Raw genomic sequence first — 14,992 nt, forward strand, 5'->3', positions numbered from 1 at the left:
CTTGAAGAATAATGTAATATTTCTTTAGCTGTCTGATAGGTTAAACACGGAAAAAAAGGGCGTATCAATGAATTCTTTCATCTTTCATATGCAGAACAAATCTGAATATGTCATCTTGCTTAGACTCAGATTTACCAAGTTTGCTGTAGCATTATTCTATAATGCCTAGTTTCCACTGAGCGGTACGGTTTGGTTCGGTTTTTTTCGTGGTTTCCATTGTCAATGGTAATTCTGAACTGTACCACTTTATTGGGAACCTTTCATTGGGGTACCAAGCACATTAGTACCATATCAACAGGGTGGAGCTACACTGTTGAGGTACTGTTGAGCTGAGGTACCGTTGGCGGCGGAAACGCAAGCCTGATCAAGGTGTACCATTCCGAACTGTACCGAACTGAACCGAACTGAACCGTACCGTACCACTTTATTGGGACCCTTTCGTTGGGGTACCAAGCGCATTAGTACCATATCAACAGGGTGGAGCTACACTGTTGAGGTACCGTTGGCGCTGGAAACGCAAGCCTGATCAAGGTGTACCATTCCGAACCGTACTAAACTGTACAGAACCGAACCGTACTGCTCAGTGGAAACGAGTCATTGGTGAAACTATGACTGCAACTCCTTAGCATTGGTAACGTTACATTATGACAGTTATTCCTAATCTTTTTTTCTCCTATACCAGTGCTGGAGAACCTTGGCACCCAAGATGTTTTGGAACTATATTTCCCATGATGCTCAACTACACTGCAGAGTGCATGGACATCATGGGAAATGTAGTTCCAAAACATCTGGGGTGCCAAGGTTCTTCATCACTGTCCTAGAAGAACACTTGAAATAATTTTCAGATGTTGAGGAACCCCTGCTAAAGCCAATTAATTGGTGATCAGTGGGCTAATGCCCTACTTATGGTGGTGGACAGAATGCCCCTACAGATGCCATTGGTAGATGTGTGCAATGTACATTGAAAACATTTGTTTAGTTTCGGATTGATTCGTTAAGTTACTGATTTCATTTTGTCGCATTCGTAACAAAATCTGTTTTGTTTAGTTGTTTGAATTATTCCAATGGATTCAAGGTATTGAAATTCAAATTGAAAATTATGAATTTTGGAAGATGGTTATATTCTTTCTATTCTATTCCATTCTTTTATATTCTATTCTGTTTTATTACATTCCTTTATTCTATATTCTATTTTGTTTTATTTAAATGTTTTTTCTATTCTGTCCTTCTTTGGTTCATTTTATTTTTTCTATTCTGTTCTGTTTTATTCTATAATTTTCTTAAAATTCAAATTTCAGAAGACAGCTAATATTCTTTCTATTTTATTCTATTTGTAATTCAAATTTCAGAAGACAGCTATATTCTTTCTATTTTATTCTCATCAAAATTCGAATTTCAGAAGATGGCTATATTCTTGTTATTTTCATTTATTCTATTCTAGTTTTTTTCTATTCTATTATATTGTATTATATTCCTTTATTCTATATTCTATTTTGTTTTATTTAAATGTTTTTCTATTCTGTCCTACTTTGGTTAATTTTATTTTTTTCTATTCTGTTCTGTTTTATTCTATAATTTTCTTAAAATTCAAATTTCAGAAGACAGCTTTATTCTTTCTATTTTATTCTCATCAAAATTCGAATTTCAGAAGATGGCTATATTCTTGTTATTTTCATTTATTCTATTCTAGTTTTTTCTATTCTATTATATTGTATTATATTCCTTTATTCTATATTCTATTTTGTTTTATTTAAATGTTTTTCTATTCTATCCTACTTTGTTTTATTTTATTTTTTTCTATTCTGTTCTGTTTTATTCTAAAGTTTTCTTATTAAAATTCAAATTTCAGAAGACAGCTTTATTCTTTCTATTTTATGCTCATCAAACTTTGAATTTCAGAAGGTGGCTATATTCTTGTTATTTTAATTTATTCTATTCTAGTTTTTTTCCCATTCTATTCTATTTTATTATATTCCTTTATTCTGTATTCTATTTTGTTTTATTTAAATCTTTTTCTAATCTGTCCTACTTTGGTTAATTTAATTTTTTTCTATTCTGTTCTGTTTTATTCTATAATTTTCTTAAAATTCAAATTTTAGAAGACAGCTATATTCTTTCTATTTTATTCTATTCGTAATTCGAACTTCAGAAGACAGCTATATTATTTCTATTTTATTCTATTCAAAATTTGAATTTCAGAAGATGGCTATATTCTTGTAATTTTAATTTATTCTAGTCTAGTGTTTTTCTATTTTACTATATTCTATTCTATTACATTATGTTCAATTATATTCTGTTCTATTATTTTATTTTATTTGTATTTTATTTTTAATTTATTTGTATTTTATTTTTATTCTATTTTTATTTTATTTTATATTTTTTTATAAAGCAGCCTAAGTTACATAGTTAGTCAGGTTGAAAAGAGGTGCATCTAGTTCAACCAATTAAAAAAAAAAAAAAACAGCAACCATACAATACTATATACACAATCCTATACCTGCAGTTGACCCAGAGGAAAGCGAAAAAAAAAAACCCAGCAAAGCATGATCCAGCAGGGGAAAAATCTCTTTCTGATCCCCTGAGAGGCAATCGGATATTCCCTAGATCAATTTCAGGAAGAAATCGTCATCCTGTTTCACTTTTTTTTTACCTTACTGTATTTATTGCAATATGTTTCTATTTTGAATTCAAATTCATTTTCAAATTCAAACTAATGTTTTTTTTTATTTTCATTTAAATTCTTTTTTGAATTTGAATAACTTTGTTTTCGATTCATTGAAATTCGTTACTATTGTGATTCAGAAATTCGGATACATCTGAATGACAGCAAAATGAAAATTTTGTCTGAGTTTTAAGTTTTAGGGAAATGAATTTCACATGTCTAGCCACTGGCTCTGTCAAGTGGTGTTGGTCTAGAACAGAGCTTCTCAACCAGGGTTCCATGGAACTCCAGGGTTCCTCCAGAGGTTGCTGGGGGTTCCTTGGGCAATGAACAATGTCTGCCTCTCAGATAAGCTCCCACTGACAACCATTCATCGTTTTAGCTATCTGGAAGGAGGTTATTCTTCCCAATGACCACCAGTGTAAGTAGCGTTCTTCCACACTAATGTATCATGAGTTGTAGATAAAGTGATTTTTATCAGGGGTTCCCTGAAACCTGAAAGTTATTTTAAGGGTTCCTCAGTGTTGGAAAGGTTGAGAAAGGCTGGTCTAGAAACTATGCAGACACTATCAAATGAGAGGGCAATCAGCCACGCCATCGATCTCTAGAGGAGCCCAGGTTGAGAATGGCTAGGTGTCAAACTGGCGGCCCTCTGTTGCGGAACTACAAGTCCCATGAGGCTTTGCAGCTACAAGTATAACTCCCATAGGCAGAGGCGTGATGAAATTTGTAGTTCTGCATCACCTGGAGGGCTGCCAGTTTGACACCCTATCCAGGTAATAGCACAGAGCATGCAAAAAATTTGGGGGAGCATACCCATGTATTTCCAAAGCTGCTGCAGCTATGAACCAAAAGACATGTATATTAAAAAAGAATAGCGCGCAAATGCAAAAGAAATTACTACCAAATCTGAAGAGAGTCCATAAATAAAAATGGGGGTTTGGTCCCACCATATGGCCATATCGTGCTCAAGCCCACTACTGCGTCAAAGTACCCCATTATCAGTGGGTCCTACACTATCCATGAAAAAGAGATGAATCCAGCCCTTCTAACCCTTGGAGATAACACTCCTTGCTGGGGAAGATGTGCAAATGCACTACAGGGGACTCCTCCTATATCCACTTGATGGTGGACACTGATTGAGTACAGGTGTGTGTGGGGGGTGGGGAGGGCTGCTCAACCTCGATAGTCTGGTCAGACCGAATACATAATAAACAGGCAAAAAATTTGGGGGAGCATACCCATGTATTTCCAAAGCTGCTGCAGCTATGAACCAAAAGACATGTATATTAAAAAAGAATAGCGCGCAAATGCAAAAGAAAATACTACCAAATCTGAAGAGAGTCCATAAATAAAAATAGCACAGAGCATGTTTTATATTGAGAAAATCAAAATAAAAAGAGGTAACCTGCGCCAAAAACTTCAAAAAGGCCCTTTTATATATGCAATATATCGCAGTCTACAAGTTTCTGTATTTCAATATACACTATATTGTCAAAAGTATTGGGACGTCTGCCTTACACACACACATGAACTTTAATGGCTTCCCAGTCTTAGTCCGTAGAGTTCAATATTGAATTGGCCCACCCTTTACAGCTATAACAGCTTCATCTCTTCTGGTAAGACTGTCCACAAGGTTTAGTGTTGTGTCTATGGGAATGCTTGACTATTCTTCCAGAAGCGTATTCATGAGGTCATGAGAATACCTGGCTCACAATCATCCTAATTCAACCCAAAGGTGTTCAGTAGGGATAAGGTCAGGGCTACTATGCAGGACACTCAAGTTCCCCCACACCAAATTGGTCAAACCATTTCTTTATGGAGCTGGCTTTGTACACAGGAGGGGCACAGTCTTCGGGGAACAGAAAAGGGCCTTTACCAAACTGTTGCCAAAAGGTTGGAATATCACAATTGTCTTTAAAATGGGTCCTCTAGGCCTAGGTCAACCATGGCTCCATTAAATAATTATAGGCCTTGTGGTTCATTCACTTTTCTCTGGAGGTTCTCAGATCACTCAATTTCCTCCACACCAAACTGGTCACACCATGTCTTTAGGGAGGTGGCTTTGTACACAGTGGGGCACAGTCATGGTGGAAGAGAAAAGGGTCTTCCTTAAACTGTTACCATAAAGATGGAAGAGCACAATTGTCTACAATGTCTTTGTATAATGGAGTATTAACAGGACCCTTTACTGGAAACACCAATCATTCGGAGGAGTGTTCTTGTACTTTCTGCTGTATAGTATATCTCTTAACCACTTGACGACCAGCCACCGCACTTATACTGCGGCAGGTCGGCTCGATTAGTTGAGTTGACCCACCCTTTGCAGCTATAACAGGTTCAACTCTTCTGGGAAGGCTGTCCACAAGGTTTAGGAGTGTGTCTATGGGAATATTTGACCATTCATGTTGGACGAGAAGACCTGGCTTGCAGTCTCCACTCTAATTCATCCCAAAGGTATTCTATCGGGTTGAGGTCAGAACTCTGTACAGGCCAGTCAAGTTCCTCCATCCCAAACTCGCTCATCCATGTCTTTATGGACCTTTCTTTTCTGGTATAGTGTATATCAGAGGTGTTTGGAGCTTTACTGCTCTTTATGAAGCATGGAGTATAAAAAAAAAAAAAAAAAGTTGTTTGAAGATCAAAACCTTGCTGCTACATATTAGATAGTGGAGTCTTTTCTGTTTTAAGATATTGCATAAATAAAGATCTATTTTTGCATATTTTTGATGTCCTATTCTTGGGATTTGGACTTGGAGCCAGTTGTATGCCCAGACTTTGGTACCAAGGGCAGTTGTGCTAAATATAGTTTTGGACATTTTTTGGTGCGCACTCCACATATCAACTATACTTTTTATTAGATACAGTTTCGTATCTTAGCAGATTTAGAGTTTACTTACCTAATCATTATTTATTTTATTAGGAGAATGGCAAGACGTTTTTCATCCAGATAATACAAGAGTTGGGAAGTTCTTTGTTGATAAGAACACAAAGGTGGATGTTCCAATGATGCATCGCACGGGTATCTACAACACTTACCATGACACAGAGCTTCCTTGTACAGTGGTGGAGCTCCCATACAAAGATAACGCATCCATGATTATCGCCATGGCCAAGCCGGGCAAGATCCATGAGGTAGAGCAAGGATTGTCTGCTAAGACCATACAGCGATGGAGGACATCATTCATAGAAGGGTAAGAGAAGGAAACTGCAAGCAAATGTATACAAACACCTTTTAGTTGATTTATTCAAATATTATAATATTTATATTAAACATATCTTTATTCTAGCTTACCATATGTCAGCTGGAAGTTAAAATCAGACTTGCAGAGGGAGTGTCTTCTCTGTTAGGTCAGGGAAACTAGTGTATACTTTTTTTAGCTTACGTGAGGAAGACAACTCAAGACCAGCTCTAGAAACCCCGTAATGTTTACTAGTAACTTAAAAAGCCGGCAGCAGGCAGGAAAAAGTCAAGCAGGAGGTGGGACAAGGGCAAAAAGAAGATAGAGAAAGAGCAAAAGTTGTAGGATCTGAAGAGTTCTTTGCCACTGATACTTGTAATGTTCTGGTACCTTTGGGTACCCTAATTACTCTTTCATAAGTGTATGCGCCCCACCATTCTCTTTTGGTAAGGTGCGCATACACCTTTAAGACTGATGCTGTCATCACTGAGCGCCGGACTGGATGGCTATTTAGATCGCCGGCTCTCACTCACATGTGTTCGTTCAAACTGCTTTGTGCCTTGATGCTAACCTGTCTTGAAGCTCTCATGCTTGCAAGCATACCTCGCTGTCGGAACCACGCTGCGCTGATCCCTGTATCCCGCTACCGGATCATCCGCTCTTGCCGAACCTCTCCTCTGCTACATTGCTATTAGTGATAAGTACCCCACAGGGGAAACCTCTATAACCTTTATACTAAAGCTTACACTATCTAGCTCTGCATACTAAGGACTATTACTACATCTGCATTATCTAAGATTGCTAGCTCTTGAGCCTACTACCACCTGTTCTTGCACTGGGTTGATCTCTCTTGTATGTCCACCTGCTACTCTGTCATCTGCTACCATACATGATTGCTAAACCTATCTGCATCCCATCTGCTACTATCTTACTTTCAAGAACATTTCCTTTCAAGTGTCTGTCATCTACCATCTCTACCCAACCTGTCTCTTCAGCCTATCATCACTGTGTTACTATATACATAAGTCACTCTAGGAAACATCTTATTGAGTGTGTGTATTTACTTGCTGAATTGAGATCATCCACACATGATGAGTCATTGAGAGTTGGGATTGGTGTCTCAGCGTTTCTCTACATGACTGCTGAAATGGAATATTTCTGCAGCTGAAAATCCACATCATACGTAAAACGCAGGAGCGTTACAATACTATGCAATGAAGTTCAAAGGTAGGTAGAGCACGAGATTTGGTGGTGAAGCTGGTAAACTCCTCCCAGTACAACAGTGCTTCCGCCAAGACTATAGCATAATAATGGCTGGGCGGGAGCACCGTTGTTCTGGGAGGACAACATATGACATTCTCCCAGAACACACCTCTCACATGGGCATGGGGTCGCTGCCACTGTCTCTGTCCACCAGACACAGCCATTGACTGATCACTGTACCGACCCTGTGATCACTGTGGCCAATCACAGCAGATCACATGACAATTGTAAACTATGGATGGCTTCCTTTAATGCCATCCATTGTATTGTGATTGGTCACAGTGATCACATGGTACAGACAGGGCCAGTGACAGCCCACCTGTACCATGTGATTACCTTTGGCCAATCACAGCTATCAGTTTAATTCAGTAAAAATGGTTGCTTATATCAATGAAATTCACTGGTATAAGCATTTCTTAATGTGTACAAATAAATAAATAAAATTCTGATCACTTCCCCAGAGTAGTACTACAGTGTTACTATGGTAATTTTGTATTGCTCTAGGCACAGTGTGTTAAAAAAAAATCATAAAAAAAAGAAATGTAATATAAAATAAAAATAAAATAATAATACAATAAAATAATAAAAAAATGAAAAAACTGTTATACAAGCTGTACACTCACTACTTTACATTGTAGCAAAGTGTCATTTCTTCAGTGTTGTCACATGAAAAGATAGAATAAAATATTTACAAAAATATGAGGGGTGTACTCACTTTTGTTAGATACTGTATATACCATAGTTTGCAGACTCTATAACTTTCCTACAGCCTAAATATTTAACACTGATTTGGGTTATTTTCACCAAAGAAATGTAGCAGAATACATTTTGACCAAATTTTTTTAGAAAAGTTTACTTATTAGCAACATTTTAAAACAGAAACTAAGAAAAATAAGTTGTTTTTTTTTTTTTTTTGGTCTTTTTTTTTCATTTATTTGTGTGAAAACAATGATACAAATTTAATATGGGTACAGTGTTGCGTGACCACGCAATTGTCATTCAAAGTGTGACACTGCTGAAAGCTGAAAATTGGTCTGGGCAGGAAGGGGGGTGAAAGTGTCCGGTATTAACCACTTTACCACCGGAGGATTTTGCTGTCTTCCGTCCAGGCCACTTTTTGCGATTCGGCGCTGTGCGACTTCAACTGACAATTGCGCGGTCGTGCGACGCCGTACCCAAACGAAATTTACGTCCTTTTTTTCCCACAAACAGAGCTTTCTTTTGGTGGTATTTGATCACCTGTGCGATTTTTACTTTTTGCGCTATAAACAAAAAAAGAGTGTTTATTTTGAAAAAATAACAATATTTTTAACATTTTTTTATATGAAATTCCCCCCAAAAAAGATGTAAAAACCAATTTTTTAAAAAATTTTTGGCCAATTTGTTTTCTGCTACCTATGTTTGGTAAAAAAAATCGCAATAAGCGTATTTTGATTGGTTTGCGCAAAAGTTATTGCGTTTACTAACAAAGGGAAAGATTTCTGTCATTTTTGGTGTTTTTTTTTTTAACGCGTAATGGCGGCGATCTGCGATTTTTTTTGCGGGACTGCGACATTGCGGCGGACAGACCGGACCCCTGACTGACATTTTTGACACTTTTGGGGGTACCAGTGACATTACTGCAGTAATCAGTGCTATAAATATGCACTGTTACTGTAAAAATGACACTGGCAGGGAAGGGGTTAATTTTATTGGAGAGGGAGGGGTTAATGTATGCCTGGTGCTTACTGACGTGTAGGGGGGGAGGTGACTGTGTGAGTCATGGACAGATCGGATGTCCAGCTATGCTGAACAGTCCGATCTGTCACTCCCTGTAACTATGGAGATCCGCCCGCTGTGTTTACACACAGCGGGCGGATCTCCAGACTCGATCCCCGACGATCGGGTAAGAGCAGCGGCGATCGCCGCTGCTCCTCCCCTGGCCCGACTCCCGCTGTGAATGAAAACAGCAGGAGCGAGCCTCCGGCGGCGCGCAAGCGCCGCCCAGAAGTGGGAGTGTCCAGTCACGTTAATACTACGTGGCTGGACGATAACGAACCACTCTGCCGCAGTAGTATTACTGTGAGCGGTTGTAGAGTGGTTAAAGTGGTTAAAGTAAATTCCTTTTTTGTAAGTTAGGGATTTACAGTATGGATGCCAGAGGATCAGCATGGCGGCCAGGCATCTGGCATGCTAAGGAAAGATGAAGATGAGCTGCTGGCTGTGGATCCCTGATATATAATGAGAGAAGTCTTTATGAAGCCAGGTGGCTCGTGTTCAGGAGCTTCCACATAACAGAGGTCCCTCCCCAGAGACAGGGGTCATCTGATTGGGGGAATCCATATGCATTTTAATCCCAAACAGAAGTTCCATAGAGTTTAAACTGTATTCTATTGTTTAACCACTTGCTGACCAGCCGCCATACATATACTGTACCACGGCAGATTGGCTCGTTCCCTCAAAACTACAGACCTGTACTTCGCTTCGCGGGACCACGAATGGGGGGCACTGGTGCCCCACCGGATTCCTGTGCGTGCGCCCATTCACCACATTAATTCACATCAGTGCTCACCCGTGCCACATCCATACCACATTAGTGCCCATCTGTGCCACATCCATGCCACATCAGTGCTCATCTTTGCCACATCCATGCCACGTCAGTGCTCATCTGTACCACATCCATGCCACATCAGTGCTCATCTGTGCCACATCCATGCCACGTCAGTGCTCATCTGTGCCACATCCATGCCACATCAGTGCTCATCTGTGCCACATCCATGCCACATCAGTGCTCATTTGTGCCACACCCATGCCTCATCAGTGCTCATCTGTGCCACATCCATGCCACGTCAGTGCTCATCTGTACAACATCCATGCCTCATCAGTTCTCATCTGTGCCACATCAGTGCTCATCTGTACAACATCTATGCCTCATCAGTTCTCATCTGTGCCACATCAGTGTTCATCTATGCCACATCCATGCCACATCAGTTCTCATCCATGCCACATCCATGCCACATCAGTGCTCATCTGTGCCACATCCATGCCTCATCAGTTGCACATCAGTGTTCATCGATGCCACATCCATGCCACATCAGTGCTCAGCCATGCCACATCAGTGCTCATCTGTGCCACATCAGTGCTCATCCATGCCACATCAGTGCTCATCTGTGCAACATCCATACCCCATCAGTGCTCATCTGTGCCACATCCATGCCACATCAGGGCTCAGCTGTGCCACATCAGTGCTCATCTATGCCACATCCATGCCACATCAGTTCTCTTTTGTGCCACATCCATACAACATCAGTGCTCATCTGTGGCACATCCATGCCACATCAGTGCTCATCTGTGCCACATCAGTGCTCATCCATGCCACATCAGTGCTCATTTGTGCCACATCCATGCCACGTCAGTGCTCACCTGTGCCAGGACCCGCTTCCTGATTGGCCAGGAGGCGGATCCGTGTGACAATAACAAATATTAATTGTGTCCCGCATGTAGATTAGGGGGCCAGACGCATGGATGGGGGGGTCGCCCCCAATACACCTGTAAACAATATATATACAGCGCTATATAAAATCAAATAAAGTGACAATATGCATCATATAAATCAATATTCCTCTTAAAGTGCAATATATAAATAAATATTCCTCTTAAGGTGCAATAATTAATGTCCATAAAGTGCATTCAAAAGTGAAGTGCATGAAAAGTCCACTAAAACATGAATAAATTCGTGAGCCAAACTTTAATCAAGGTGCTTGATAGATGTTTCCATATATAAAGTGCAAGTGACACCACCACCGTTTAGCTACAAGATGGCCTCTCACCTCACTGAAGCATTAAACCAACAATGAATCCTCAATAAGACCAGTGTAAGGGATGCCACTTCCTGGATCAATCTCTCACAATCCCATGGATGTAATTAAAGATAATAAAGCATCTAAGTGTACACTGCTAATATCCTTTTTATTAAATCACATTCAAGATGGAAACGCACTCACATGAATCGGCACAATGGGCTTCTGCGGACCGTACACGCCAAACAGTAGCTGTCGGGAGCCGTGCTGATGGGTTGCCGCTCGTCCGTCCGAGTCTCCGCCCCCTATACGCGTGGCGTCTTACGCTTTCGCGTCACGACTTCCTTAGTAGGGGTGGCCCCCAATACACCAGCCGCCACTGTTCAGTAGTCTCTATATAAGAGCCTCAACTGTATATTTAGCTTTGTGGTTGGAGTTGTTCCACTTTATCACAATGTCTCCACCAGTTCTGGCCCATATAGGCTTTATGATGACTATTATTTTTCCTTCGTAGGTACATTGAACTCTCTGTGCCTAAATTCTCTATCAGTTCAACTATAGACCTACAGGATGTTTTGCGTGCAATTGGCATCAGAACTGCCTTCTCCAAAGATGCCAAGTTCCCCGGAATCACTCGTGATATTAGCCTAAAAGTTGGAAAGGTAAGAGTTTTTCTTTCTTTCTTCATCAATAAATCTGGAAGCCCAGAAATTGTAGAATTTGGAATTAAAATGAGGAAGAGTTAGGAAGGGAGTTAACCAGAGGTCACTGATAAAAGATGCCCAGACCAAATTTAGCAGAATAAGTGTAGACTCGTTAGCTTGTCAATAACTCTATGATTCATTTCCACACCTGAATATTGTTTACATTTTAAAGTGGTTCTAATGGCTCCAGGTTTTTGCATTAACGTAAAAAAAAAATTTGGAGTGCAGCTCCCCTCCCAGCACCCCCCTCCATTTATGCATACCTGAGGCCCATCTTCATCCAGTGATGTGCATAAGAGCAGTAGCTCTCCTGGGTCTCTCTCTCTCCTCATTGGCTCACAAAGCAGCAGCAGCCATTGGCTACTGCTGCAGTCATTTACAGCCAGTAAACCAATGAGGAGAGAGCAGAAGGCGTGGCTGAGCCACAATCTGTAAATGGATATACAGAGCGTGGCTCGGGAATGAGCCTGCTGGAGTGCCCCTATAGTCTTGCTATTGGGGGCACTCGGTGGGGAGGGGGGGGCCCAAACCGTTGGTTGGGGACAAAAAAAGAGAAAGATCAGGGCTGCTCTGTGCAAAACCATTGCACAGAGCAGATAAGTATAACATATTTGTTTGTTTATTTTTTAATTCTCTCCTTTAGAGCCGGTTCACACTGAGGCGACACGACTTCGGGGGGGCGACCTGTGAAGTGGCGTGCACCGCGACTTTGGTGCGACTTGCAGGGACTTCATATAATGAATGTCTATGCAAGTCGCTCCGAGGTCGCCCCAAAGTAGTACAGGACCCTTTTTCTAAGTCGGAGCGACTTGTGTCGCTCTTATTAGAACCGGTCCTGTGCTACTCAATGGACCGCGACCGACCGCGACTTGTCAGGCTGACAAGTCGCCTGACAAGTCGCGGCAGTGTGAATGGGCTCTTAGAATCACTTTGAGGATATATATATTTTATATATATATATATATATATATATATACAGGGCTTGACAAATTTTCCTGAAATCTAGGAGCCAGCTAAAAAAGTTAGGAGCCAGTTTTTTTTTTTTTTTTAAACAAACAACCAAGCTTTATTTCCAAAAAATAACGTACTAAATTTACACAAAGACGACTAGAACCCCACTCTCCTCTATAGCACAATCGGATGGAAACAGACTGTCTGTTTCCATCCGATGTCATCTGATCCGATCCACGGGAAGGATAGAAAATAGAACCACCATCCGTCTGTTTTTGGCAGACAGGAACAGATGGCAGCAGATTAGTGGAGACTGAAGGGTCCGATCAGGTCTGCCTGAGAAACTGATAGGCGGACCTGATCAGACAGCCCGTGTGAAAGGGGCCTTCAGCTGTGGCATGGCCATGAGGAAAAAAAAAAATATATTATTATATAATATAATTTTTTTTTATAATAATTGAAAAAAAAAAAGAATAATAATTTTTTTTTTAATAATTTAAAAAAATAAATTAATAATAATAACCACCACACTCCCTGTCCACTTACCTTTTAAGCAAAAGTAAGTGGACAGGGAGATTAAGCCTGCAAAAACTTCCCTCTTATCTCCTCTTGGGGAAGGAGATGGACAGGCAGGGGAAACAGCCATTAGTTACTGCTTGTCAAACTCCCGGCCACCACAAGAGGGTGCCAGTTCCCCGTTCTCTCACTGAAGAAGGCCGAAAAGCCGCGGGCTCAATTTTCGGACGGCGCGGAAGTCCGTGCACTCAGTGAGTGGTTGGGGGGGGGGGCGCAAAAGGGACTGTACACCTCTTGGAGTGCACCCCAGGCGCCAGGTCGCTAATTCTAGTCGAGGTTTGTCGAGCCCAGTATATATATATATATATATATATATATTTATATACACAGTATATCAGAAACGTGAGTCCACCCCTCACATTTTCGGAAATATTTTCTTATATCTTTTCATGTGACAACACTGAAGAAATTACACTTTGCTACAATGTAAAGTAGTGAGTGCACAGCTTGTATAAGCCCCCGTTCACACTGGGGCGGCCTGTCAGGCGACCTGGTCGCCTGACAGGTCGCCGTAGGTCTCCTGGCATTGAGAAGCTATGGACCCGTTCTAATAGGAGCGACACAAGTCGCTCCGACTTAGAAAAAGGGTCCGGAGCTTCTTTGGGGCGACCCGGAGCGACCTGCATAGACTTCAATGTTATGAAGTCCGTGCCGGCCGCTCCGAGGTCGCGGTGCGAGCAGCGCGCCGCGACCTCGGAGGTCGCCCCGGGAAGTAGCGTCGCCCCAGTGTGAACGGGGCCTAACAGTGTAAATTTGTTGTCCCCTCAAAATAACTCAACACACAGCCATTAATGTCTAAACCGCTGGCAACAAAAGTTAGTACACCCTTAAGTGACAATGTCCAAATTGGGCTAAATTTGCCATTTTCCCTCCCCGGTGTCATGTGACTCATTAGTGTTACAAGGTCTCAGGTGTGTTAAATTTGGTGTTATCGCTCTCACTCTCTCATACTGGCCACTGGAAGTTCAACATGGCTCCTCGGCAAAGAACTCTCTGAGGATCTGAAAAAAAGAATTAGTGCTTCACATAAAGATGGCCTAGGCTATAAGAAGATTGCCAAGACCCTGAAACTGAGCTGCAGCACGGTGGCCAAGACCATACAGCGGTTTAACAGGACAGGTTCCACTCAGAACAGGCCTCACCTTGGTCCACCAAAGAAGTTGAGTGCACGTGCTCAGCGTCATATCCAGAGGTTGTCTTTCAGAAATAGACGTGTGAGTGCTGCCAGCATTGCTGCAGAGGTTGAAGGGGTGGGGGAGGGGTCAGCCTGTCAGTGCTCAGACCATACGCCGCACACTGCATCAAATGGGTCTGCATGGCTGTCGTCTCATAAGGAAGCCTCTTCTAAACACTATGCACAAGAAAGCCCACAAACAGTTTGCTGAAGGCAAGCAGATTACTGGAACCATCTCCTGTGCTCTGATGAGACCAAGATAAACTTATTTGGTTCAGATGGTGTCAGGCGTGTGTGGCGGCAACCAGGTGAGGAGTACAAAGACAAGTGTGTCTTCCTACAGTCAGGCATGGTGGTGGGAGTGTCATGGTCTGGGGCTGCATGAGTGCTGCCGGCACTGGGGAGCTACAGATCATTGAGGGAACCATGAATGCCAACATGTACTGTGACATACTGAAGCACAGCATGATCCCCTCCCTTCAGAGACTGGGGGGCAGGGCAGAATTCCAACATGATAACAACCCCAAACACACCTCCAAGACTACCACTGCCTTGCTGAAGAAGCTGAAGGTAAAGGTGATGGACTGGCCAAGCGTCTCCAGACCTAAACCCTATTGAGCATCTGTGGGGATCCTAAAACGGAAGGTGGAGGAGCACAAGGTCTCTAACATCCACCAGCTCTGTGATGTCATCATGGAGGA

General features: G+C 41.6%; 2 protein-coding genes across 2 annotated transcripts in view; both read left to right on the forward strand.

Annotated features, from left to right (window-relative positions):
* The window catches only part of LOC309569236 (alpha-1-antichymotrypsin-like), a gene marked incomplete at its 3' end in the record, with an annotated part of 122,816 nt that overhangs the window by 50,631 nt on the left and 57,193 nt on the right, over positions 1-14,992 (forward strand). The window lies entirely within an intron of this gene.
* Positions 1-14,992, forward strand: part of LOC309569235 (uncharacterized protein) — a gene marked incomplete at its 3' end in the record, with an annotated part of 42,754 nt that overhangs the window by 736 nt on the left and 27,026 nt on the right. Inside the window, exons 2-3 of the mRNA XM_082274987.1 lie at positions 5,586-5,856; positions 11,401-11,548. Of these exons, the coding sequence (XP_082131113.1) occupies positions 5,586-5,856; positions 11,401-11,548 (419 nt within the window). The remainder of the gene's footprint in view (positions 1-5,585; positions 5,857-11,400; positions 11,549-14,992) is intronic.

This window comes from Pelophylax lessonae, assembly GCF_965119305.1.
Source record: "Pelophylax lessonae genome assembly, chromosome: 13".
In the NCBI taxonomy this organism is placed as follows: Eukaryota; Metazoa; Chordata; class Amphibia; order Anura; family Ranidae; genus Pelophylax; species Pelophylax lessonae.